At 41.3% G+C, this 26,287-nt stretch overlaps 1 protein-coding gene across 14 annotated transcripts in view; it reads left to right on the top strand.

Annotated features, from left to right (window-relative positions):
* The window catches only part of eya4 (EYA transcriptional coactivator and phosphatase 4), a 545,404-nt gene that overhangs the window by 350,112 nt on the left and 169,005 nt on the right, over positions 1-26,287 (top strand). For 12 of the 14 annotated variants that reach the window (XM_060849764.1, XM_060849776.1, XM_060849771.1 and 9 more), the window contains one exon: positions 11,731-11,855. The exons of the other annotated variants lie outside the window; for them this stretch is intronic. In XM_060849764.1, coding sequence (XP_060705747.1) covers positions 11,731-11,855 — 125 coding nt within the window. The remainder of the gene's footprint in view (positions 1-11,730; positions 11,856-26,287) is intronic. 14 annotated transcript variants of the gene reach the window in all.

Below are 26,287 nucleotides of genomic sequence, written 5' to 3'. Positions count from 1 at the left end.
ATTAATTTTGTATCTTTCAAGAAATGAAACTGCCATTTAACTTGTCAAAGAAGTGCCATGGCAAAGCAGCAGTGTTCCAACCACTGGGCCAGGTAGCTTGGTTCAAGTTCCAACTCAGGATGTGATGGCCATGGGTACACGTCGTAACTCATCCAAATAATTTGATTATCAAGTTGAGACCAGCAAGTTTCAGGAAATAAAGCAAAAGAGTAAATTTGCACAAATATGTATAAGTTTGTGACAGCAGATCAAATTGTTCCCTTTAGTGGAATCTACTAAGTTTTTCATTCAGAATCAAAACAGCATCAAGTTATGAAGATTATTTGTATTAAAAATGTTATATTTATTTGCTGTCTTTTTTGTTTACAGTCATTCACTGACACATCAAATGTGGAGTTTTTTTTGATTTAGACTCTGGAAAATGAGTAACAGTTTTCAATAGTCTGATGTTTTGCTTTTGAAAGTGCCCACTGGCCAAACATCACGTACAGTCATAGAGATGTCCAGCACTGAAACAGACCTTTCAGTCCAACTCGTCCATGCCAACCAGATATCCTAAATAAAACTAGCCCCATTTGCCAGCATTTGGCCCATATCCCTCTAAACCCTTCCTATTCATGTAAGCATCCAGATGCCTTTTAAATGTTGTCTTTGTACCAGCCTCCACCACTTCCTCTGGCAGCTCATTCCATACAAGAACCACCCACTGCATGAAAAAGTTGTACTTTGAGTCCCTTTTATATTTTTCTCCTCTCACCTTAAATCTATGCCCTTTAGTTTTGGACTCACGTACCCCTGGGAAAATACCTTGCCTATTTACCCTAACTGTGCCCCTCATGATTTTTTAAACCTCTATAAGGTCACCCCTCAGCCTCTGCCCCTCCAGGAAAAATAGCCCCAGCCTATTCAGCCTCTCCCTATAGGTCAAACCTGCTAACCCTGGCAACATCCTTGTAGATCTTTTCTGAACCCTTCCAAATTTTACAACATCCTTCCTATAAAAGGGAAACCAGAATTAAATGCAGCATTCCAAAAGTGGCCAAACCAATGTCCTGTAAAGCCGCAACATGACCTCCCAACTCCTATACTCTGTGCACTGACCAATAAAGGCAAGTGTACCTGCATCTACATGCAACTCCACTTAAGGTGGTGATGAACACAACATGTTGATTATTGGAGTGAGTGCTTCACCTACTATAAGCCCAACTGTTCCCGCGCAGCTCTTTCAGGCAATGGCAGGACTAAACCAATTATGTTTCAAATTCAGCAATATTATTAATAAACATCGTAGATGCATGTGTTTAGCATCTGCATTATTGAATGAACTCCAGATGAGGAGAAGAGTTCCATGCTAAGTAGGGAAAACTGTTGCAATGCTTCCTGAAAGCTCATTAATGAAAGCTGAACAAATAGCACTTATTTGCTTAGAATTGGTTACCATTTTCACATCTGCAAATGTGTTGCTGGTCAAAGCACAGCAGGTTAGGCAGCATCTCAGGAATAGAGAATTCGACGTTTCGAGCATAAGCCCTTCATCAGGAATAAGAGAGAGAGCCAAGCAGGCTGAGATAAAAGGTAGGGAGGAGGGACTAGGGGGAGGGGCGATGGAGGTGGGATAGGTGGAAGGAGGTCAAGGTGAGGGTGATAGGCCGGAGTGGGGTGGGGGCGGAGAGGTCAGGAAGAGGATTGCAGGTTAGGAGGGCGGTGCTGAGTTGAGGGAACCGACTGAGACAAGGTGGGGGGAGGGGAAATGAGGAAACTGGAGAAATCTGAATTCATACCTTGTGGTTGGAGGGTTCCCAGGCGGAAGATGAGGCGCTCCTCCTCCAGCCGTCGTGTAGTTGTGTTCTGCCGGTGGAGGAGTCCAAGGACCTGCATGTCCTCGGTGGAGTGGGAGGGGGAGTTAAAGTGTTGAGCCACGGGGTGATTGGGTTGGTTGGTTCGGGCGGCCCAGAGGTGTTCTCTGAAGCGTTCCGCAAGTAAGCGGCCTGTCTCACCAATATAGAGGAGGCCACATCGGGTGCAGCGGATGCAATAGATGATGTGTGTGGAGGTACAGGTGAACTTGTGGCGGATATGGAAGGATCCCTTGGGGCCTTGGAGGGAAGTGAGTGTGGAGGTGTGGGCGCAAGTTTTACATTTCCTGCGATTGCAGGGGAAGGTGCCGGGGGTGGAGGTTGGGTTGGTGGGGGGTGTGGATCTGACGAGGGAGTCACGAAGGGAGTGGTCCTTGCGGAACGCTGATAGGGGAGGGGAGGGAAATATATCCTTGGTGGTGGGGTCCGTTTGGAGGTGGCGGAAATGGCGGCGGATAATACGTTGTATGCGCAGGTTGGTGGGGTGGTAGGTGAGAACCAGTGGGGTTCTGTCTTGGTGGCGGTTGGAGGAGCGGGGCTCAAGGGCGGAGGAGCGGGAAGTGGAGGAGATGCGGTGGAGGGCATCGTCGATCACGTCTGGGGGGAATCTGCGGTCCTTGAAGAAGGAGGCCATCTGGGCTGTGCGGTGTTGGAATTGGTCCTCCTGGGAGCAGATGCGGCGGAGACGAAGGAATTGGGAATATGGGATGGCGTTTTTACAGGGGGCAGGGTGGGAGGAGGTGTAGTCCAGGTAGCTGTGGGAGTCAGTCGGTTTATAATAGATATCTGTGTTGAGTCGGTCGCCCGAGATAGAAATGGAAAGGTCTAGGAAGGGGAGGGAGGAGTCTGAGACAGTCCAGGTGAATTTCAGGTCGGGATGGAAGGTGTTAGTAAAGTTGATGAACTGTTCAACCTCCTCGTGGGAGCACGAGGCAGCGCCGATACAGTCATCGATGTAGCGGAGGAAAAGGTGGGGGGTGGTGCCAGTGTAGTTGCGGAAGATGGACTGTTCCACATATCCTACGAAGAGGCAGGCATAGCTGGGGCCCATGCGGGTGCCCATGGCAACTCCTTTAGTTTGAAGGAAGTGGGAGGATTGATGCTTTATCTTGACTATCTCAAAATTAGTAGCACAATAATTGTCAGAACTGATAGCTGCAGTTTATCACACTGTTTCCATATGTTTTATTGACCTATTTTTTGTTGTCACATTCATTTAAAGTTGTGGGAAACATCCCATCTGTTGCAAAATACCCCAAAAACATGTGAATGTCAAAATTTCCACTCAAGTATCATTATTTTAGAATGACTCTATGACTCTAATCTCCGATGGTTACGCAGTACTTGGAGTAGCACTGAAATGTGCATAAGCAACAATAGCTCTTGAAAACTGCCTGATCAAATCTTGTATATATAAAATAATAACAAAATATAATGTTTAAATGACCTACTTGTATACAACCATTGCAATTGTAATTGAGAATGAGTAGTTCAAGTGCTACCTACAAGCACATGTTTTGCATAAATGAACATAAATGTTTAACATGGATGTTGAACTGTAAGTTGTCTTCCAAGTTTTATGATTAATAATTTTACAGTGCTTCAATTGTTGCAAGTGGTACTAATTTAATTGGTGGGCATCATCCATGAAGTTAGACATGTATATAAACTTACATGCAGCTTCATTTTTAAAAAAACAATCTAAACAAAAAAATCTGAACTTTGGAATCCTTTACTTTTTTATCTGTCCTTCTTAAATAATGAATACCCCTGGCTGTTCATTTCTTATCTTGGGTAAACTCTGCAAATATGTTTCTGTTATTAGCACTATATTATAACTGTTCACAACTATTGGTGTTGCTAATTCATCTACCTTATTGCAATTTTAACACACATTAAGACTCAAAACTTTTGGACTTGTCTTTTTAATTTTGTTAGTCATCTTAGCTTTATTTTGAGTTATGACCCCATTGTTTTTCATGACTTCCACATTTCCAAAGTGGACAGAACCACACATAGCTTCACGTTTGATGTGTATTGCTGTATTGTGTGTATTAGAAGAGGAAACATAGTTTTAGTTGCATTTTTAATTCAGTGCACTGTCTGAAAATTCATTTTTATGAGCTTTTTCAAATGTTTATTAAGATCCTTGGAAACAAAGATGGAAGAAATGACAAACAATTGGATTGTTTCTTAGGGATGAGGTTATCTGCAATATAGGAGACAGGGACAGCAACAAGTTATGTGAGAAACAACCATTCACAAATTTAGGATGTGCAGGCTTCTTTCAGACAAAAATATTAGGATATTCATAAAGAAAGAAGGCTGTAACGGCTTGGCAGTCTCTGCAAACTGTCATCCAGTATAAAGAATGATTGGCTCAATATCAGCAAGAGAAAAGATCTAGAAACAGAAGTCCGTGAAAGTGGGGTTTAAGGAACCCTTGTAAAGAAATAGATGAAACATATTCGTAACTTGTATAAGGGTCTCAGCATGAAACATTAACTAAAGAAATTATATCAAATGAAAGCAAATGTTTGCTGAAAAGTAACCCATTTCAGCTGTGCCACCTGAATAAAGGATTTGGAAGTGGAAACAGGGTTGTCCTTCATTGAAGGCTTAGTTTTGGTAAAGTTGTTGAGGGTAAAAGAGTGCAATCTTTATTTCTGATATTCATATCAAGACCATTTCAACTTGTTCTTGGTGTAGTGCAATAGAGTTTGTTGTTGTTCATTTTGGTGTAAAACATTTTTATGATGGTTTTTGTTAAAAGTACATTGGCAGTCTCATGTGAATATGTTTAATGAGTGCCCACCATGGTAAAGAAATTGTAAAAATAACACTTGTAGCCTGTCAAGCTTGGTTCTGCTCAATCATCCAGTATTGCCATCATCTGGGATCATAACATTATGCTCCATCTGGTTTCAGCATTATCACAGCAGGTTATCTCCAAGCAAATTTTGAGAAGGTTTGTAGCTCAGGTTGAGGTTCTGTATGTAGGTTTGCTCGCTGAGCTGGGAAGGCTCATTTCTAGACATTACGTCACCCTAAGTACATCATCAGTGTGCCTCCAGGTGAAGCACTGCTGATAATTCCTATCAACACAGGAAATGACATCACCTGCCCAAAGAAACCCAAACATATAAATAGAAAGCAGGAATTATCAGCAGGTGCTTTACCTGGAGGCCCACTGAAGATGTTACATAGTAGGGTGACAAAATGTGTGGAAATGAACCTTCCTGCTCAGCAAGCAAACCTACAACCAGCAGTTATCTCCAAATCCAGTGACTCAGCTCAATATTACCATTGTCGGTCGTGTTCTAAAGCTCTTCCCACGATTTGGCTAATATCTCTGAACTAACTCTATGAGGATGTTTTATGGGTAACACATCCATTATATCTTTTGTTTTCTTCTTTTTTTCCCCAAACACATCCATTATATTCACATCATATGTAGCAAAAAACATTTTTTTCTGATTGGAGTACACAAATCAAATTATGAAGCCAAATAACTTTCATAAGTCGGTGGTTTTCAAGGAGATGACATAATATTACACTTAACAGTTAATGCATCTCCATATTATCTCACCTAATATTTTATTTTCAGTCCCTACTGTAAATATACATCTGTTCTGGCAGTCCTCTTTGGCATAGAATCATTTCAACATTTTAATTTGGCATACACGCTGAAATTTTCTGAGACCTAGAGAACTCACTATCATATCCACATCATTGACCTTTTGGGATTTGATAAGGTCCAGTGAGCTTTGCTTTTTAAAGTTCCCCAGAAACAGATAAGAATAATAACGTTCTGTCCCCAGCAACAAAATGACTCGTTCTGGCCTTTTATCTACTCTGGTTTTCATTGGTTGTTGCAAATATATCAAATATTGTTTGGCCAGTTGATATGCATTGCATAGTTTTTCTAAGACACATTAGTCAAAAATGTTATTAACTTAACAGGCTTCATCCTCATACATATACATCAGTTCAAAAGGATAGAATGCTGTGGAATGGTAAGGGGCATCCCTAATGGCAAGTCACACAAATGAAAATGTCACTGGACTAGTGATCCAGGACTTCAGGCTAATGTTTTTTCAAAATAGTTTCACACTCTATCGAAGCAGATATTAAAACCTGAAATCAATAAATTCTGGAATTAAAAACTAGCTTAATGGCAACAATGTAACCTTTTTTGGGTTTGAGTACACTGAAGGACTGCAGTGGTTCAAGAAGTCAGCTTCCCACCATCTTCTTAAGGGTAACTGGGATAGGCAATAAATGCTGACCTAACCAGCAAAGTCCACTTACCACGAATGAATATTAAAAAGAATACTGTCAATTTTAGTGGAAAAAGCTGGTCATAAATGACCTTTAGGGAAGGATATCTGTCATCATCACCTGGTCTGCATTATGTTTGAACCCTTGCTGACTTTTAATTATTTTTATTCTTTTACCGACTTTGGTTCGGAGCTGTGAACTGAAATTGTCAGCTGAGAATGACTTATGGACTTTGAAACAACTTATGGTATAAGGAAAAGAACAGACCAAGCTTTGTTTGTTTAAGAGGTCAGGCCTTGCAGCTAATTGCATAAATACACAGACTCCCTGTAATGTGGAAGTAAGCCATTCAGCCCATCAAGTCCACACTGATCCTCCGAAGATTCATCCAGATTCAACCCATTCCTGTAACCTTGTATTTCCCATGGCTAATCCACCTAGCCTGCACATTCCTGGACACTATGGTCAATTTAGCATGGCCAATCCACCTAACCAGCATATCTTTGGACTGTGGAAGGAAACCAGAGCACCCAAAGGAAACCCATGTAAATACAGGGAGAAGTCTAGGGACTGTCCACACAGACAGTCACCCAAAACTGGAAATGAACCCAGGTCCCTGGTGCTTTGATATAGCCGTGTTAACCACTGAGGCGCTGTGCTGGCCCCTATGGGACTGAGTCTTGGTTAAAAGGGTTCCAAAAGACACAGCAACCCCCACAAAGAGCACATTGTGTTTAAACAGATAGCAGAAGTTGGTTATTAAAGAAGTCAGTACCTGGGTATTGGTTCCAGCAAGTTTGGAAGACACCCTATGTTTAAGCAGATAGCAGTTGTTGAATGGTAAGTAAGGCCTTGGGAAGATTGTGTTTTCAGCAGAGATTATCTTCACTGCTGACAAGACAGCATAAAGATTTGAAAGCTCCCTACCTAATCCACCACATTACCTCCATTGAGTAGAAATTTAAGTTGGAAGTATTGCTGCATTTGTCTAAGCGAACTGAGAAGGTGATCCTGATTGGCAGTTCCAACAAAACAACCAAGAATTGTGCCTTTGAAACAAAACATCATGAAAGCCATTTATGTAACCTGGGCAGATTTGCTATTTCCCTTCACTTCTCCCTTATCTGTGTTTGTTTGTCTGTCTGAATGTGTGAATGTGTGCTGAAAACAAAGGTTTCTCTTTTAAAGTATTAATTAGGTAATGTGTTGTTTAATCTTCTCTCTGATGAGGGTACATAAAGATATTGAATAATTAGTAAAGACTTTTGTTTCAGATAATGAAAACCAGAGTCTGGAAATTAATTATGACCAAAGTCTGGGATTGGTTGTTCAAGGGTCTGGGTTAGAAACCATTGAAGTGACTATGGGGTCTTCAACAGTTTAATTTTACTGTGTTGTGAATACAGAGGTAGAAAGGCTGATTTGGGTCAGCTGTCTATCTCCATGTTGTAACTCTTACACAACTCCAGAACTACAGCAATGTGATTGAATCTCAGCCTCATATGCCATCAGTTGTATTAAACTGTCACTAAGTGTAAAGTAACAAATGAAACTGGAGGACACACCTGTTAGCAAAGTAGGCACTGGAACTGGCAATGTCACAGTAGACTCTGAGAAAACATCCTTTCTGCATGTAGTCTGTCTGGAGGGAAAAGAAGACTGTAAAATCTCCTTGATCTTGTCTCATCAATCTAGCTGTCACAGATGCATTCTTCCAAGACAGTATTGGCAGGAGTGATCACCACGTAGTCAATATGGAGACAAAGTCCTGTCTTTGTGAGGATACCATCCGTCATATTGTAAACAGGACCATCAAACTAAATAAGACAGGCATTAAACAGATCTAGCAATGCAAAACTATTTGTTCATGAGGCACGTTGGACCATCAGCGGCAGCAGAATTGCATTCAACGTACAATTTGTAAAATCATGCCTTGGAATCTACGCCACTTTATCATTAGTAGCTACTCAAATAGTGAGCATGCTGATAGTAATCTCCCACAAGTCCTTAGGCTCTGGAAAAGTCATATTGGTTTGGAAAATTGCCAATGTAACCTCCTTTCTCACAAAAAGAGATAGACTAAAAACAGATAACTATGGGCCAGTTTGCTTAATATCTGTGATAGGGAAAAAATATTTGAGTCTTTTCAAAATATAAATTTCTATTTAGAAATACATATTATAATCAAGCAGAGTCAACATAGCTTCATGAAAGGGAAATCATGCAATCAAACCTGACAAACTTACGAGATTTGTTTGAGGAATTAAGCAGAATTGAAAAGGGGAAACAGTAGATGTAATTTCCAATAGGTACCGAACGTAAAGCTACTTAATAAGATAACAATTTTGGAGTAGTACAGATGTACAGAAGATTGGCTAATTGAAGACAGAATGTTGGTGTAAAGGAGGCATTTTCAGGATGGTAAAGTGCAACAGAAATCCGTTTTGGAGCCACAATTATTATCAGTAACTTGAATGACAGAAGTGAATACGCTACAGTCAAGTTTGTAGAATGCACAAAAATAGGTGGGAAGATGTGATGAAGGTGGCACAAAACATGGAGGGGGATATAGATAGGTTAAGGGCAGATGGAATATAATGTGGAGAAACGTAAGGTTGAGCACTTTGTCAAGCGGAATAGAAGTGCTGAATTTATTTAAAATAAAATTTAAAGGATCAGTGATATACAAGAATGATTTGAAGGGGGAATTCTAGGTGGTGATGTTCCCATGGATTTACTTCTCTTGCTGAACATCCCATCTTGATCCTGATACTTTCCCATTCGCTGTATCCTGACCTGTTACTTTAAAATTCATTATTTGTGCGCGCAGTCAAAGCTTTTTAAATTGATGCTCCTCCTCCAGTCAGTTGTTTTGTTTTTGCAGACGTCTCCTTCTTAAAGAGACAATGCATTATTGAGAAACCTGCTTGGCATTCGCATTTCTTTTTAACATGTAATTATAGAGTTGTCAGCTTCTAGATATCTTAAAACTTCTTCATTCAGCATCCCAATAATCCCAGTAATTCTAATGAGCAATGTAAGTTTAGACTCGAATTTAGTATGAAACCAACAAAGTACATTATTGATTGGAGTATTTCCTTTGAATCGTGAGGGTTTCTTTATATCCAGTTAAGATGTTACATGGTGTGCAGAGATAACAATTACCTTGGCCAATCCTATGAGTTGTTAAACCTCATGTTGTACTGTGTAGCTGTAGTTTGGGTGTTGGAGATTATACTGGCTGCTCCAATAATAGCCATTCACAATGATTGTACCAATCCCTTGCTGCTGTTGGTTGCCATGAAGTTGATCTTCTGGCTTGTAATTCTGCAGTAATGGTTTAATCAGAAAACCTGGGAATCCTGTCCAAGGCTGATATGTCCTGCTTGATGTGGCTTCTTCCTCAGTCGTAGGTACTATTTTCATCTACTCCACTGGCTGGAGGAACATTTGGTCATTTAATTAGTTGCCCCATTTTACATGCTGTAGCAAATCTCAATTTCCCTCTTTCCTAGAAGGGACAAATGAGAGACCATTGTTATACAATTTGGTTCCATAGCATCCAACTACTTGGCCTCCAGTATGGCATCCATGGAATTCCCGCACACATCCAGCCATTCCAGATGCCGTTTTGTTGACGACATTAGTACATGTAGGCAGTGTCTGCCAGAAGAAAGCAGAGGTTGTGATATCAATCAGCATATGACACCATTTTGATGACTTTGCTGCCGTTTTGAAACAAAGTGCTTTAGTTAACATCTACTACTAACTTCACACAACTGAAGGTGCATGCAACAACAAGAGGCACTTGCCCATAGGTGATGTTTAAATGAATTGCTGGCTACAGCTTAGCTGCCAATTGATATCTCTGACTCTTGTTGCATTGTGGAAGTGTTTCCTTGTTTCAAGCATTTCTTAAGTTACTGATGTCGACAAGAAGAGTCATGGCCAGTGCGGAATGACTTTGACACGTATGCCTCAAACCACTTTCTCCTGAAGATGAATGCAGCAGGTTCACCTGCTTTGGCCAGGAGCATGATGGGAAGAATGAGCAGAGGTGGCACACAGCAAGATAAGCTGCTCATGGTTGGAAGCGGAGAAATGCATAGGGATCACAGGAGGAAGCCTTACCCACCTTGTGTGCTCATGGATCCAATATCCCATTTGGAACTCAACAGGAAAATGTGTGGCAAACACTTCGGCTTTGTTAATGAGGCACTCACTGAAATCAGCCAATGACTGCAGCCTCAGAACACAGCAAAGACCTCATCACCAGTAGCTATGCTGATGATCATCACCGTGAGCTTTGAGATGGCAGTCTGCTTCCAAACTGATGAAGGCAATTTTTGCAAGATCTCCCAGGGTTCCATACCCTGTTGTCTAAGGGAGGTCACTGCGGCTTTCTTCAATGAGAGGTGAGTACATTTTCTTCTCTTGCCAGAGAGCAACAGGTGGGGTGCTCCCATGGCTTTGCAAGGGTTGTCTACTCTCCCTGCAGTGATGCGAGGTGTCATCAACAGCTTAAATGGAAGCCAAACTAAGAATTCAGTTTGTAAAATTTCATTTTAATTCTCAATAAGCCCTTGTATAATTTGTGCAGAAGATGACCTTGTAAGAGTAATTTGAGTTGTGTCCTTTCCAAGGTACTGGGAATATTTGAACCAAATGAAACCACTTGGCATTGGATTCAAGCCAACCATCCCATCTTTCTCCAGTCACGAGAGTTTGTTTTCTGTCATTTACACAAAGGCAATGAAAATTTGCAACGATGTCAGTTAGATATGAATCTCCGATTATCCCTGCACATTTGGTAAAACAAGACTAGAGAATGCATAGAGCTTTCTTATTCTTTACATATGTTGTACCTGTATTCCTGACTCCTGAAAAATCAAATGCACCAAGAGATAAACTTTTGGAAATCATTTAATATTTTAAAGTGTACTTCAGTGTTTTTAATTCTTATTAAGTGATTTTTAACTTAGTTTTACAATTAAAATATATGTACTACTTAATTATGACTATTTTTAAAGAAAAGGATTAAGGCTTTTTAATTATTTTTAGGCTTCTGAAAATTGAGCTGATTTCTAAAGAACATTAGTTAGAAAGGTTGGTCATTTATAGTGCAAAAACTCTATTTTGACTTCAGATGAGTAAATTGTCTCTTCTCAAGGACATGGCACATGCCAGTGTGACGTAATTTCGAGTAGAAATCAATGCTTTCGTTTGAAAGCACTGCTCTAGGATTTTGTTACAGCTACAGCATGAATGAAATGTGATACAATAAAAGGAGCATAAGATGTATTTTGGGCAACAAAGTGGTGCCTTAGCAAGGTCCTAATATGCACAACCATGTCAGTAAAGGTTAATGCGCGATACAAATTGTTTTTTTTCTTCTGTTTTGAAACAAGTAAACTAAGTTACGTAAAGATTGTGCAAATTAACCCCAAAGTGATCATTTTACAGTCTTTAAATCACAATGTAATAATGGTAACATGAGTTTTTTGAAGTGTTGGGAGCTACTCAAAAACTATATTCCTGTACATTGAATATTTTACTTATAATTGTGATGAAAGAAATTTTCATGTCCTGACAGGTCTATGGAAATGCAGGACCTAGCAAGTCCGCATAATCGAGTGAGCAGTAGTGATGTTTCTGCTGGCTCAAAACTGGACAAGGCCAACCTGAGTAACACCTCAATTATATCAAATGGAACAGCGGGTAAGTGATAGGAAATGTTACTTTTCCATACTTACTGCTTTTGTTCATATTCTTTATGACTGCTTTTGAAAGTTCTTTGATGTTTATTCTTTACTTCAGCGTATTAATAATAAAGGAGGAAATTTATAGGCATGCCTCTGTGCAGACACGTCTGTCTTTACATATAGCTCGGACTAAAAAGCAGAGACATTTTCAACTTTGAAACTGGGCACAGCTCACAAGTAGTACCAATTAATCTGGTACATGCTCATAAATAATTATGGAAATAATCATAATGATAAGAAAGTATCAGTTCTGAGTTAGCCTTTTATTTCCATTCTAAAGCAGGACCATTTATTCTTTTGAAATATGCTGCCACAACGCATATTTCTGTTGGTAGTATATATACAGGTCCTTACGCTTGAAAGATTACAGCTGTAAAATAAAATTGCAAATTTGGTATTCATCACAGAAGTTAAAGGTAGGTAATAAGTGTGATGTTGCCTTCTATAGGATGCTCATCACATGTGACTTTAATATTTTTCCTATGATTAAATATCTGTTAAAATTTGTGCTTGTTTACACATAAGTGAAAAATAATGGTACTGAAAAGTTTGATATAAACTGCATTACATCATTGATGTAAATTAAGAATAATTAGCCAAGTTTTGAAGTTTGACCAAGTTGAAGCACTGCAACCCCCTTAACTTCCTTAAATAACAGAGCATTCTTGTATTTCCAGTTATACATTCACTTGGGACTCTGTGTGAGACTTTTATTTCTAGGGCCCTTTGGTGGATAGGTAAAAGGCAGTCAAACCCCTTCACATTGGAGTTGGAACTTCACTCCATTTTATTTTGTTCAAATAAACTCCCAGGGCCAGATTTCTCCATTGGAACTGGGAATCGAGAGGTGGGTTTGATTTCAGATCACCTTATCTCCAGCATGCCATGAAGCACAATTTTCAAGGGATCAGGTACTTAGAGAAGAGTACTCCAAAGTGATCCCAGGAAGGGCATTCTATCCAATTTGTGATGTGGAAGTTCTGGGACATGGGGAATGTTCCAACCTGAATAGTCAGCCATTGTTACTGCTACCACCCATGAGTGGTATTAATAAAGAATGTTAATACAGGATCAACATGTTCAAAGCGGACAAGCCAAATATAAGGTTATATTGCTATAAGGTTTAGGAAGGTTGGTTACTAATTTTTTTTATTACCATTCAGTACATTTTTAGTACAGATATTCACTTTTATTGCAATAAGTGAAACTGTTTCAGCATTGCTGCCCATGTTCCTGCCAAGTTGCAATTGGCCATCCTCAGAGAACCTCTGAAGGTCAGCCACTCCAATGATCACCCTGGGAGGTCAGAAGGTCAGCTCCTAATGAGCTTCCCTCATCACTTGTTCAAGACATGTCACTGACAAATATGGTGGCAACTTTCTGACCTCCAACCCTACTATCCCACCAACCTCAGGAAAATCGTGAGAGTCAGGAATGGAAGTGGAATACTAGTGTCTAGGCCATCTTTCCATTACTGTTTCACCATTCCACTTTTGTTCTATCACATTTCAAAACTGGGAAATCCAGCCACCTGATTTCTGGAGTTGAAGGACAGTGTTCCTACATTGGAAAAGATTTTGCATTGTAGTCTTTCACCTCAGAATTGTCCCCATTAATGTCCAGTTGATAAGTTGTTTTTATAGACAAAAGAACAAGAAAGGTTAACTTTTTTTTAACATGGAATGGGTGAAGTAAACAGTTTAATTTTAGATTAACTTTGGTGTGGTGACTCTGGCCTGAACTAGACAAGGTAAACCACAATTCGTGTAGAAACATTCCTCGTGATTTTCTGTGAGGAGTTTGGATGGTTTGTTTCCTAATTTTGTGCTTCTTCAACTATGAAGATTGGACAGTATGGCTTTGCTGCTTTAATTTCAGATCTGAAAATAGTTTAAAAGTATAAAGCAGACAGACTGCAAGATGTATTGCTATGCATCTGTGATGTAAAATTGGTGTTCGAGTAGGATGTAGAAAAATACAGAACAGATTGCTGCAGGTGAAAAACAAAGCCATCACTAACTTGAAACAGTCCACTATGATGCTAGGGGTAACCTATAGTCCACTAAGAAAGAGAGTTGATTTATGAAGAAACTTTTTTTTCAAAAAGTAAGAGAAGTTATTATAGTGGATAACTCCGTATAAGTTGGGAGATCCAAGGAGTCACAAGTCAGATGTAAATGAGCCACATGACTGTTAGGTGCCCCAGAACATTACAAGAGGTAGTGTTCATCTCAACTCAGTATTAAAACCACACAGAAGTCTAGCAATCCTGACCAAATGTGACTACAGAATGAATAAATTGAACAGAATTTGAGATTCAGAAATAGCTATGATAAACAGCCAAATAGATAACATTAAAAGAACGAATTTAGAAAAGTTCAGGCACAAACAGAGGCAAATTGATCTGTGAAGCTGTTCAGTTTTGCCACAGTAAAGAACAAACAGAACATCTTTAAATGGGTGGTATCAAGTCTGCAGGACATGCACATAACTAAAAATAGAAAAAACTTTCTGACTAAAAGAACTTCCACCATAAAAGATCAATAAACAGATCAAATATGAAGTGAGAATCGACAGCATCTATAATCCTTGCAGGGAGATAAAAGATATGGTTCATTTGGAAAAGTATTAAAACATATAGTAACATGTTAAAGAGGTGAAAAAAGACCTAAAATAAGAGCGCAGCTGCAGACACAATGTACAGCAATGAGAAGTTCTTTCAGTATTTCAGTGGAAGCGGACAGTCAGAGGGTAAAGGACCATAAACGTGACATTTAGCCTCAAAATGGAAGATCAGCGTGACATTAACAAGAATTCATATTTATATTGTACCTTCAGTGCAGAAATTTACCAAGGTTCCTCAGAAGGTGACCTCTAAAACCCATAATTCAGTTAGCTAGAAGGGCAAGGGATGCATGGGAATACCACCACCTGCAACTTCCTTCCCAAGCCACTGAATGTCCCATCTTAGAAATATATCACTGTTTTTCCAGTGTCACTGGAATTGTCTCCCTAACAGCATTATGAGTGTACCTACACCAAATGGACTGTAGAAGTTCAAGAAGGCAGCTCACCACCACTTCCTCAAGGGCAGAGGGATGGGCAATAAATATTGGCCTAGCCAGTGATGCTTACATCCAATAAATGATTTTTTTTTAAAAGCCAAAGGCATTTTACAAAGGTTTATGAACACAAGTTGGGCATCCTTTATCCACACGTCCAAAAACCAAAAAGGTCTAGAAACCAAAGGTCTTTTATTGAAAATAGACTGCATAGATCTGTAGACATGCTGAAAAAAACTCTGCTTGCCCCAGTCAGATCTAAAAGCCTTTTTTTTTCCCAAATGCATCTAGAGGACCCTTTTGCAACAAAGGAAGTTTTTATTTTCCAAAGGGCTCAAACAGACCCAAATGGATGTAAGTGGGAAGTATAGCAACAAATGGAGATGAAAAATACTGAATGGGGAGTTAATGGGAAAATGCTTAACAATACCATTAGTATTTGATAAAAATAATGTGAATCCATTTCCCAACAGACTAAGGTATAACAAATCCAAGAGTTAAATGAATAATTGGCTTTCAGTTGTAAAATGATGAGTAAAAGATCTTAGAGGGCAAGGTAAGTGTGTCCTGAAATCCGAAAGTATCCTTCATCTGAAAAGCAGTTGGTCCTATGGTTTCCGGAGAAAGGGTTGCTGACCTATGGATAAATAGGAGCTGCAGCAGACCATTCAACTCGGAGAGCCTGCTCCATGCTTTAGCATGATCATGGCGGAACTTACTTTAACATCAAATCCACATTGACACCTACTACCTTTCAACCTTTCAGTCAAAATAGTACACTAACCTAAAGGAGATATTGGTAGGGGTGGCAAAATAGTCAAGCAAATGTATTTTAAAGAGAACATTAAATGAGAAGATTGAAGTAGAAAACCAGAACACTTTGGGAAGGCAAGTCAAGACTGTATGGTCTAGCTTACTGACATCACAGCTGCCAATGGTGAGATAAAAGCAAAGGAGATACAGAAAGCACCAGAATCAGAGAAACGAGACTGAACAAGTGACAGGTCCAGCTGCCAAGTCTCTTTAGAGGGCCAGTAGCCTGTACAGCTCACCCATTGTAACTTTACTGGACAACAACCAAAATGGAAGATAGCTGGGATCCTCTGCTGACAAATGCAGGCTCAAAATTTTCTTTCAAAATAAAAGGGAAAGGGTATGGAATTACTGCTGGAAATTGGAGGCAGAGGGGCAAAGAAGATGGCTTTTGTCTTTCATACATTGAACTGGAGAAAAGTTGTGGATCATCATTGGTGAATAAGAGAGAAGAGAAGCAAAAATGGTCAGGCTCCACAAACGGAGGCAGCGTTTGCGATGCATAGTTGCCGCCCATCATAATGTCAGAGTGTGTAGTCAACAGTAACCATCATGCTGAGCAACTACAAACCTCAGCAGATGGTTCAAAAATGTGACATGCTAGCACCAGTTATGGTTAACCTGCAAACTTAAAGAGGAGATGCATTATGGAGGTTATTGTACAACTTACTACAATAGAGAAAAATGCCACAAATGCTCCAATGTTTTTAAACAATGCATTGGAAACCTTAGTGGGAAACATGCAGAGAAAGAGAACAGTTCTCCATCTGCACGGGATCAGAAGTCCCTTCAGTCTGATTCTCGGAATGCAGTGACACCAGGTAGTTATGGCTGTAGAAGCCAAAGAGACAAGCCATGACGAAGTGCCACAGAAACACTCACTGACCTCACATGATCAAGGTCAGTGAATCCATCTTCAAATGCCTTACCCCAACAATTTCAAGCTAACCCCAGCTCATGCACAACACAGCACTCACCTACAATCTGTCTCTCTGTCAGGACTCTTAATTAATACTCATAGCTGCACCTAACCCTCAAAGGTTTAGCACTGTTGCAAGCACATATAATATCTCACAGATTGAATGCTTTGCTAGCTGTGTAACCATCATTGCCCCATCACTCACACAGACTGCATCAGATTCACTGATGGACTCCTCTCCCTCTTGCTGCACTGGTTCACAATCAGAAAAGGAACTAACTTCCTGACATGCAAATCCCTTTCAGAGGAGACCCTGCTGGTTATCATTGGAGCAGCTATATTGAGGCTGTGGCCTGAAACCGTCGGTGATGGGATCTCCGTCCCTAATCTTCCTCATTGCATTCCACTTTCCAAATTTCATCCCAACTCTCTTCTGATTTACAAGCTTCAGTTGATGTAAACGTGGCCTCTGTCTCCTCCACCATGGACAATGCCCCAAGACCACTCAGCCATCCAGTTTTAACCTTATACCTTTTGTAGAAGTGCAGCCTGATCAGGCAGTCATGGAAAGGCATCATGGTACCAATGATAATGACAAAACACTAGCTCACATATGATGTATGTGAAGTGGGTAGAATGATTTCAGCACATGTCGAGACACCAGTACTGAATAGTTAGGGCAGGAAGCAGGTGCAGGTGCCAATTCACTCTGAGGAAGGATCAACCATGAACCCTGCTGCAGAAGACACAGATGAATACTTCAGTGGGCCAAGCTACAGACAAAGGGTGATGGGTATACACTGAATGCTTATGGCATTGACAAACCTGCCAGAAAGACTTTACGTGATGTCAAAGAGAATGCACCAGCCTGGCACTAACCACACTCACACAACCTGGATACCAAGACCCCAACTTAGAGCATGGAAGAGGCTGCTAACTCCATTAACAACTTGTGGAGTTGACCACAATTTATGCAACATCTACGAGCCAATGACTCCGTGCTCGTTGCAGCACAGGCATAAACCACTCAATGTATGGGTGCTGCCATAGAAGCTTAGACTGCTGCCATGATGGAAGCAGATACCAGTTCTCATAGAAACTTGCAGAGTGTCACAGCAATTCAGGAATCAATCAATATTACTGAGGCACAGCTCTGGGAAGAGGAGCTTGTGCCAAGCTGATGAATGTGCTATCCCCTCTCTGAAATGCAGTACTTGTCATCTCGCCTTGCTATGCCCTTTCAGCCAGCTAGTTCAGATCACTGTTAGACCATCTTGAGTTGGCCATCTAGGCCCAGAGTTGCTCAAGGTCATCCTCCAAAGTCATGAACCATCACTTCCACTAAAAGCCATGCTGCTTGTGCTAACACTTGGAGCTGGATTTTCTCTCCGTGAGCAGAAAACAATATTAAGACTGTTTCCAAGTCTTAATCCTGACCTGAAGTAGAAAGAGTCAATCCTTGGCATTTTCACCACTTCCCAATCCAATTAAAGGCAGTGGTTTTGCTCTTAAAGCTAGGGAGGGAATCAGAAGCCTTGCATTACAGCTTGAGAGCAGCACTGGCCTACAATGGATGAGAAAAGGGGTTTCATCACGGAGCTGCCATCTCACAAATCTTTCTAAAAAGGATGGGCCATCTCTGTTTGAGTGGGGGTAAGCCTTCAACAGGGTGGCCTATAACTGGCTCCCAAGCAGGGAGAAGCACTCAACTTGACTGGTGTCAGCCACCAGACACGTAAGTTGCTTCCTGGTGTTTCAGGAAAGTGAAGTCCAACTGAAAGTGTCTTCTTTTAAATGCTGTTAATGAGGCTGTAAACAGTTACCCCGTTCCCAGGAGCACAGTCAAGAGACCAGTTTGCTGTTCACTTGATATATCTAGACCCTGCCTGCCTCTATTCTAACCTCCTGTGAGGCTGGACAATCCCACACGAGACTATGCACTGATTGACATTGTGAACTGTCTATTTGACCTACTGCATGCTGAATAGGAGCCCACTGCACAGACACTAATTCATGGGTCCGTTGCTTAGCAGCAGGAGATATGGAAGCCCAGACTTCTCATCAGGCCAGGAGACTCAGGAAGAGTTGACGAGGTTGCATTTTCCTGAAGTGAACTGGGCCTCCAGCACTCAGGCCAAATATTAAAATAAAAGAATAAAATATAAAATATTTCTCCAGCCGCTCACCCCTCACATCTCCCTCACCCCCGCATGCTCCCTATGCTGCATCAATCCCAACCAATGCTAATTAAGACCCTCTATACGTTTCTCATGGTTTCTATATCCTCTAAGACATACTATTCTCCTCTGTTCATCTCCCTGGCTCCTCATACCCCTAGGTAGATTTAGTGCACGCTTTCAGTACTCCATTTTCCCACTTTACCTACCCACCTACTCATCTAGTACCTATGCACAGAGCAGAAAAAAAATGCTATTACTTATTGTTCTATGTTGTACTCTACATTCAGTGGAGAAAAGCAATCTCATCCATAAAACATATTTTGACAGGGTTGACAGCTCTTCACAGGTCAACGACACATGGAGGCATAGGCTGAAAGCCAGTGACCAACGAGCACATACTGTTACTTTGAATCATGCTGGAAATCAAAAGTGCACAGTGGGGAAGAAAATGGTTTTGATTACACTCTGAGTGGGTGGAGGAAATGACACCCTGCAAAGTAGGGACTTTAAAAGGGAGACATGAGTATGCACACACCCACTATCGTGTACAGAAACCTATGGGATCCCTAGCAATCCTGATGTATCAGCTCCCTATTTGCTGGGTTCCTCCCTGCCACGGGGAGCACTGACCATCTACAGAGGAACCTCGAGTATCAGATGATCTCTCCAACATTCCCCTATACCGGGAGGGGGGGGGGGCTCTAACAGGTTGGGGCAGGCGGGTTTGAATAGATGGGGTTGGAGCGGATGGGGGAGGGGTGTGTGGGGGAGGCAGTGGAGGGGGCCCAGGGTTGGGTTTGACAGGGTTGTGGGTGGGGAGGTGGATGCAGGGGGACAGAGGTGTGGGGTGGGGAGAAGGGGAATTGCGCACGGTGTGCTGCTGCCTAGTCTCCTGAACAGGAAGCGAACTTGGCAAATGCACACTATGTCAATCCCTTTGAGGCTAGAGAGGTGGGGTGAATCTCGGCAATACCGCAGGTCCCTTACACACAATTGTGTGTCTCTGCTAAGAAACAAACCTTGAGACAGAGAGAGGGAGCAAGACAAGCAGAGCAGAGAAAAGGAAAATTCAGGAACTCCAAGCCCTGAGGAGAGGCATTGAATCAATCAACCATATAATCAATTATCCAAACAAAATTATACCTGCCCATCTCATTCAGATAAGCGAGGTTCCTCTGCACATTGACAGCAATCCCCTGAACACATAGGCCAGGGAAGGAACAGGGGTGTTGTAGGATGAGGAACGATGGTGACAACAGGACCTATTGACCCCTATATGCCTCTTGCTTCCATAAGCTGCAGCAGGTTCTCAACACAAATATCTCATGTGGCCATTAAGTTATGCATTGTGCTGACACAAATAGACAACAACCAAGAATGAGTCCAAATGGTGCAATTCTTAAAAATGTACCAAATAATGTAGATTACTTGGTCACACATGCCACCAAAAGAGCCGTCAATAACTCTTCCTCCTCTGTCTGCCACTGTGTCATAGTGTCCTCCTTAGCTCTGTAGCTTGGGTGAAGGGAACCTGCTTGCAAATGGAGTCTGTCAGCCCTGGAGGTTCAGTTAGGTAACCTGAGAGACCATCTTGCCTTGTTTGCTGAGAGGTTTTCTTACAAATGCAAGTGCCCCGCCCTCAGCATGAATTTCCAAAGGTTGGAGATGAAGGAGCTCAGCCAGCTCATGAATGTCTGAGAGGAGATCTCTAAAGGATCTGGGTGTAGTCTGTCCTCCAGCAGCATGCCTCCTGGCTGCGCCATGTCTCCATGGGAGCAGGATACACTCGCACTTGTCACTGGGTTCCCCTCTCCCTGTCCCATCATTTGTGTCCTGAGGACCAGTGGCTGAGGCGATGGGATGCTGATGTACTCACTTCTCCAGTTTACCCTGAGGGTGCTGGAACTGCCCACATGACTGTCTGCACTGCTGCAGCTTCTGGGCACTGAGGGCCATTCTCCCCCGTGTGCCCTGCCTTTTGCTCCTGTGCCTTGCTGTGTAGTGACATCCTTGATGCTCAACACTACACGGTCCTGTCCTGTTTGGGGTTGAGATGGTATTGGTCACTGAGTGCTAGCGACCTGGAGAGTTTCTGTGTGCCCAACTGTGGAGCTATCACAGTGAGATGCTCACCAAATTCTGCCCCCACACTCTCTAAGGCTAACATTGCCACCAAGGTTCACATCTGAAGGGTGGAGAGGGTGGGGTGTGTAGGAGGCAGCCTTGCTGCTATCATCTCAATAACTACCTATCCCTGCGCCATTGTCGCTTTTGTGATGGACAGCAGTGTCTCTTCCATCGGGGTGAGGACATGCAGACGCATTGTCTCCCAGATCCTGCTGGGTCCAGTATTATACTGTCTTGTAATGCAAGAGAGAAGTAAGGCTATCACTGATGTAGTGTCATATGGGAGATGTGGCTTGAATTTAAATAGCTAATAGCATGTGCAAAAGCTTCCAAAATGAAGCTTAGGCTTGCAGCAGTAAGTAATGAATGATGATACGTTGAGCAGTATATGAAGTTTGTTGTGCAATTAGTGGGATAAGACATTTGAAATGTATTTATGGAGTTTGACCTCTCCTGGGAGGTCATTGGTGCACTTCTTGTACCACTGCATCTACATCTTTGGGATTTGACTGTTAACATTGATTATCAATGCTATCAGATCCTGAGAGCCTTATTCTATCACTCTCCTGATGTGCCATGTAGATTGTTGGCAGGGGGAGGGCGGGGTGGGGGGGGGGAGGTATGGGAACGTGGACAAGCTTGGCAGTGGTCTGACTTGATTGACCATAATCTTTTAAAGAATGAAATGTGTGGAAGAGCCAAGGCTTAAAAAATAAGTGTCAGGATTCCTAGGTTGCATAGAAATTCCTTAAAAAAAGTCTTTATTAAATGCACCTCAAAAAACATACACATAGGTGATCATGGCTAAAACAATGTACTGTACTGAGCATATAAGACAATAATTCTAAATCTGCAGTTTGAATTTGTATACACCATGTGTACAACTTAGATTCTTACCCTCAGATATAAAATGAGTAACTTTGGATTAGCAAACTATGGTTGAATATTTCCTGCTCCCCTACATTGACTAACTTTAAACAGTCGATGCAGTTAAGACAGATCCTGGCCAGATGTTAGCAACAGTGTAATTGAGAAAACATCTCCAAACTGTATCTTCTTTACAAGGGATTCCAATTCTTCTTTTTAGAATATATAGCCTTGGAAACAGCCTCATACAAAGTCTCTCCAACTTGGACTGCCTCAATGACTGCTCACATCTTGGTATTTCAGTATCTTTTTCCTGAGACAACATTCGCCAGGAGTCTTGAGACTGCTCCCAAGAGTTTGGCACAACTTCAGCTTTTATCAAAGCACTAGCCTCACTAAACTGTCGCTGAATTTCTCTGAGTTCTGCCTTTCCTCAGCTTAGTAAAGCAAATGTTGCCTGTTGACTTCTTTCACCCCACTCTCAGTTACATTGAACTATCAATGGCTTCCAAGAACATTTCCTGGCCTAACTGTCTGGGGTCATATGTGCTATCTGAACCCAGTTCAGAACTCAGTTAGATCTAAATCTGCAACACCTAAAACAAACACATACCTAGATAACCTGAAAAATCAGAGAAATGTCATAATCTCCACTCATCTCCATGTCAAAGTAACCTACTCCAGGCTGTCTTTAAATTGGCCTCTATGGTTTAGTGAATACTTTTAAGCTAATTTAGCTCTGTCTCCCTCTGGGCTGCTATTACAACAAGCTCTCCACTCCCAAATCTCTCCCACCTTACCCATTGTCTACTTTACGAACTTTACCAATGAATAGCAGAAAACCTCTTCTAGTATATAAACTTTAAACCAGCTGCATAGTCCATTTGTACAATAGTTTGGCAGTTGGATTTCAGCCACGACCCCGTTAAATTCTCTAAGTATTCACACAGACTGTTCAGATCAGCTATGTAAATAAAGTCAAGCATCTATAAAATGATTAGGCAGTTTGCTTGCAAGCAAGAGTCTGTAAAACTCCCAGCAAAACAAAGTGACCTCAGAACTGTCATCTCAGCTGAGCTCTGAGGTGAAAACGTAGATGTAATGGGAAAAGATTAAATATGTACACGTTGTTATTATATTAGACTACAGTTTCAATAGTGAGAAATATACACTACCCTTTTTAGCCATGAGATTAGCTTTATTAATTCATCAGAAAACATTTCCACAATTAAAATGTTGATCTTTTATGTGACATATTATCAAGTTGTAAGTTTGCTCACTGAGCTGGAAGGTTCCTTCTCAGATGCTTTGTCGCCATGCTGGGTAACATCATCAGTAAGCCTCCAGTGAAGCACTATTGTACTGTCCTGCTTTCTATTTATGAGTCTTGGTCTGTTGTGGTGGGAGATATCACCTCCAGTTCTTTTTCTGAGAGGTTGGTAAATGGGGTCCCAATCGATGTGCTTTTTAAATGGAGTTCCGGTTTGAATGCCAGGCCTCTAGGAATTCCCGTGCATGTCTTTGTTTAGCCTGTGCCAGGATGGATGTGTTGTCCCAGTTGAACTGGTGTCCCTCATTGTCTGTGAGTAAGGATACTAGTGATAGTTGGGCGTGTCTTTTGTCGGCTAGTCAGTACTAGTGTATCCTGGTGGCTAGTTTCCTGCCAGTCTGTCCAACATAATGTTTGTTGAAGTCTTTGCAGGGTATTTTGTATATGACTGATGAAGGGCTTTTGCCCGAAACATTGATTTTCCTGCTCTTCGGATGCTGCCTGACCTGCTGTGCTTTTGCAGCACCACTCTAATCTTGACTCTGATCTCCAGCATCTGTAGTCCTCACTTTCGTAATTTTGTATATGACTTTCGTTCTGCTTGTTGTTGATAGGGGGTCCTTTAGATTCGTCAAGAGTTGGTTCAGTGTGTTGGTAGGTTTGCAGGCTACCATGATGCCAAGAGGCCAGAGTAGTCTGGTTGTCATCTCCGAGGTGTCTTTAATGTATGGAGTCTCTGGATGTGTTGTGTCTTTTTGTTTAAGTTTGTTGTGTAAGAATTGGCAGCCTGTGCTTATCAGGTACTTGTTCTTGAATACATTGTATAGGTGCTTTTCTTTGGCATCTCCTAGTTCCTGGGTGCATTGCAGAACATTTTCCAATGAACTAATAAATAATGTCCTAATGCAGCTCCGTTTGTGAGTGTTGGGATGATTGCTCCTGTAGTTGAGTATCTGGTCAGTGTGTGCGGCTTTCTGTAGACGCTGGTCTGTAGCTCTCCATTGGTTTTTCATTCTACTGTGACATCTAGGAAGGGGAGTCTGTTGTTGTCCTCTTCCTCTTTGGTTTACTAAAAGACACAACCAACTAGTACTAGTATCCATATACACAGACAATGAGGGACATCAGTTCAGCTGGGACAATACATCCATCCTGGGACAGGCTAAACAAAGGCATGCATAGGAATTCCTAGAGGTCTGGCATTCAAACCGGAACTCCATCAACAAACACATCGATTTGGACCCCATTTACCAACCTCTCAGAAAAAGAACCGGAAATGATGTCACCCACCACAACAGACCAAGACACAGCAGCACCTCAACAGAGGCTCACTGATGATTTTACCTAACATGTCTGAGAACAAACCTTCCAGCTCAGCAAGCAAACGTCCAACCTGAACCACAGCCTGAGCAACAAATCTTCACAAAATTCGTAGACAACTTGTCAATTTGCAAAATTCACAATTTGGCAAACATCGTGCTTAATGTATACCAATCATAACAGTTTCATGACTCACTTTAACAGACACAAATACATGACATGCTAAAGGCTTTCATAATGAACTTGGAAAAGACAAAACCATTTTACTTACCCATTACTCCTGCCATACTCATGCTTTACACCACCATGAACCCAACAGCTCTTAGAGTTCATCCACCTCCATAAACATGTAAAAATCTTGGCAAAAACAGCTTCTCAATAAGCCCACAATGCTGTTAATAGGCTGATTGGCCATTCAGTGATCATTTTTGTTCCATGCTCATTTGATTCCAGTCAGGACCATAAAACTGCAGCACTTAGTTTGTCACGAAGAAATGATTCCCCAAGACAACTTGAGGAAACAACTCGAGAGTGTGGGTAAACAATAATAACTTATAACAACTTATTACATTTCTAAAATGGGTTTAACAAAGAATCATTAGTAATGATATTTGTGCAATACTAATAGCAGTGAGAATGAATGTACCTTACAACGCCCAAAGGATTTCTTTAGCTGTATATTTGGATATAATTTCAAATGACTTTTACAACTGCTTTCTAAAAGCCCTGCATTCTTGAGAAATAACTTGTAATGTCAATTGTATTTACAGTAATAAACACGGATGAATTTTGCTGAACTCATCTACGTTAAACCAACAGTAATTGCCATTCTGTAAATGTTATACTATGTAAATTTCAGCTGTCTGTTTAGGATTGTCAGTGATGCAGACATGTCAACCTTGGAAACTGACAAAATAATAAAAGAGAGAGCACCTTTCTGTCAACACCTTTCACAATCTATGAATGCCCCTAAGTGGGTTTGCAGCCAATTAATTATTTTTGAAGTGTAATAATGTAAGAAAAAGTGCCCAAAACCCGACAGAGCATAAACAGCCCTAAAGGCCCTCTGACCTGTGAAAAGAACTTCATAAGTTAAGCTGTAAATATGCCCAGCATTCCATGCCATTCATGCAGAAGGCATAACCTAAAGTACACAAAAGTGCTGTTTGCAACACTAGCACATTCAGAACTTACCAAAGGTAAATGTGAATGCTGAAGAAACAAAGTTCACTTTCTAAAGGGACTTGAACCCTTTCCAGAAAAGTATCTTTTCTCTTTCACTCAGTGTGTTTTCTGAATTTTTGGAGTGTACGGTCTTTCAAGCCAAAAAATAAATGTATCCTGGAATGGTTCTAGATATTATAAGTCTGACTTCAAAACAAAATCACAGGGTCCAATAAATCTAACCCAGATGTAATATGCAAATTTGTAAACTGAAATCTATCCAACTCATACCTGCAAGAATGCCAAGGAGCAGTGCATTTCAGATGCAGTCAACAAACTGACTCATTATTGGATCTGTTCCTGACCTTGATCCCACAGCGGACCAGAGGCAGGTGGAGATTGAATGAATTAAGGAAATGCTGATTTAATAGGACAGGCGCTCTCTCGCTCACTCTGAATACTGTATAATAACAAAGTGACCTCCACCAGCAGCGAGCGAACAAACTGGAAATTGTTTTCAAAGGTATAGAACATAAATGAGCATTAACAGTGGGCACAATCAGGCCAAGTATCCCTGCTGTCAATTATTGTAACTGCATCCTATGTGCAGGAATCTCACTGTAATTCTTTAAATTACATAAACCTTACCACCGTTTCAAACCTGCT

Source organism: Hemiscyllium ocellatum, chromosome 3, assembly GCF_020745735.1.
Source record: "Hemiscyllium ocellatum isolate sHemOce1 chromosome 3, sHemOce1.pat.X.cur, whole genome shotgun sequence".
Taxonomy (NCBI): Eukaryota; Metazoa; Chordata; class Chondrichthyes; order Orectolobiformes; family Hemiscylliidae; genus Hemiscyllium; species Hemiscyllium ocellatum.
The sequence above is the reverse complement of the archived record's forward strand: the minus strand, read 5'-3'. Positions and strand labels throughout refer to the sequence as shown.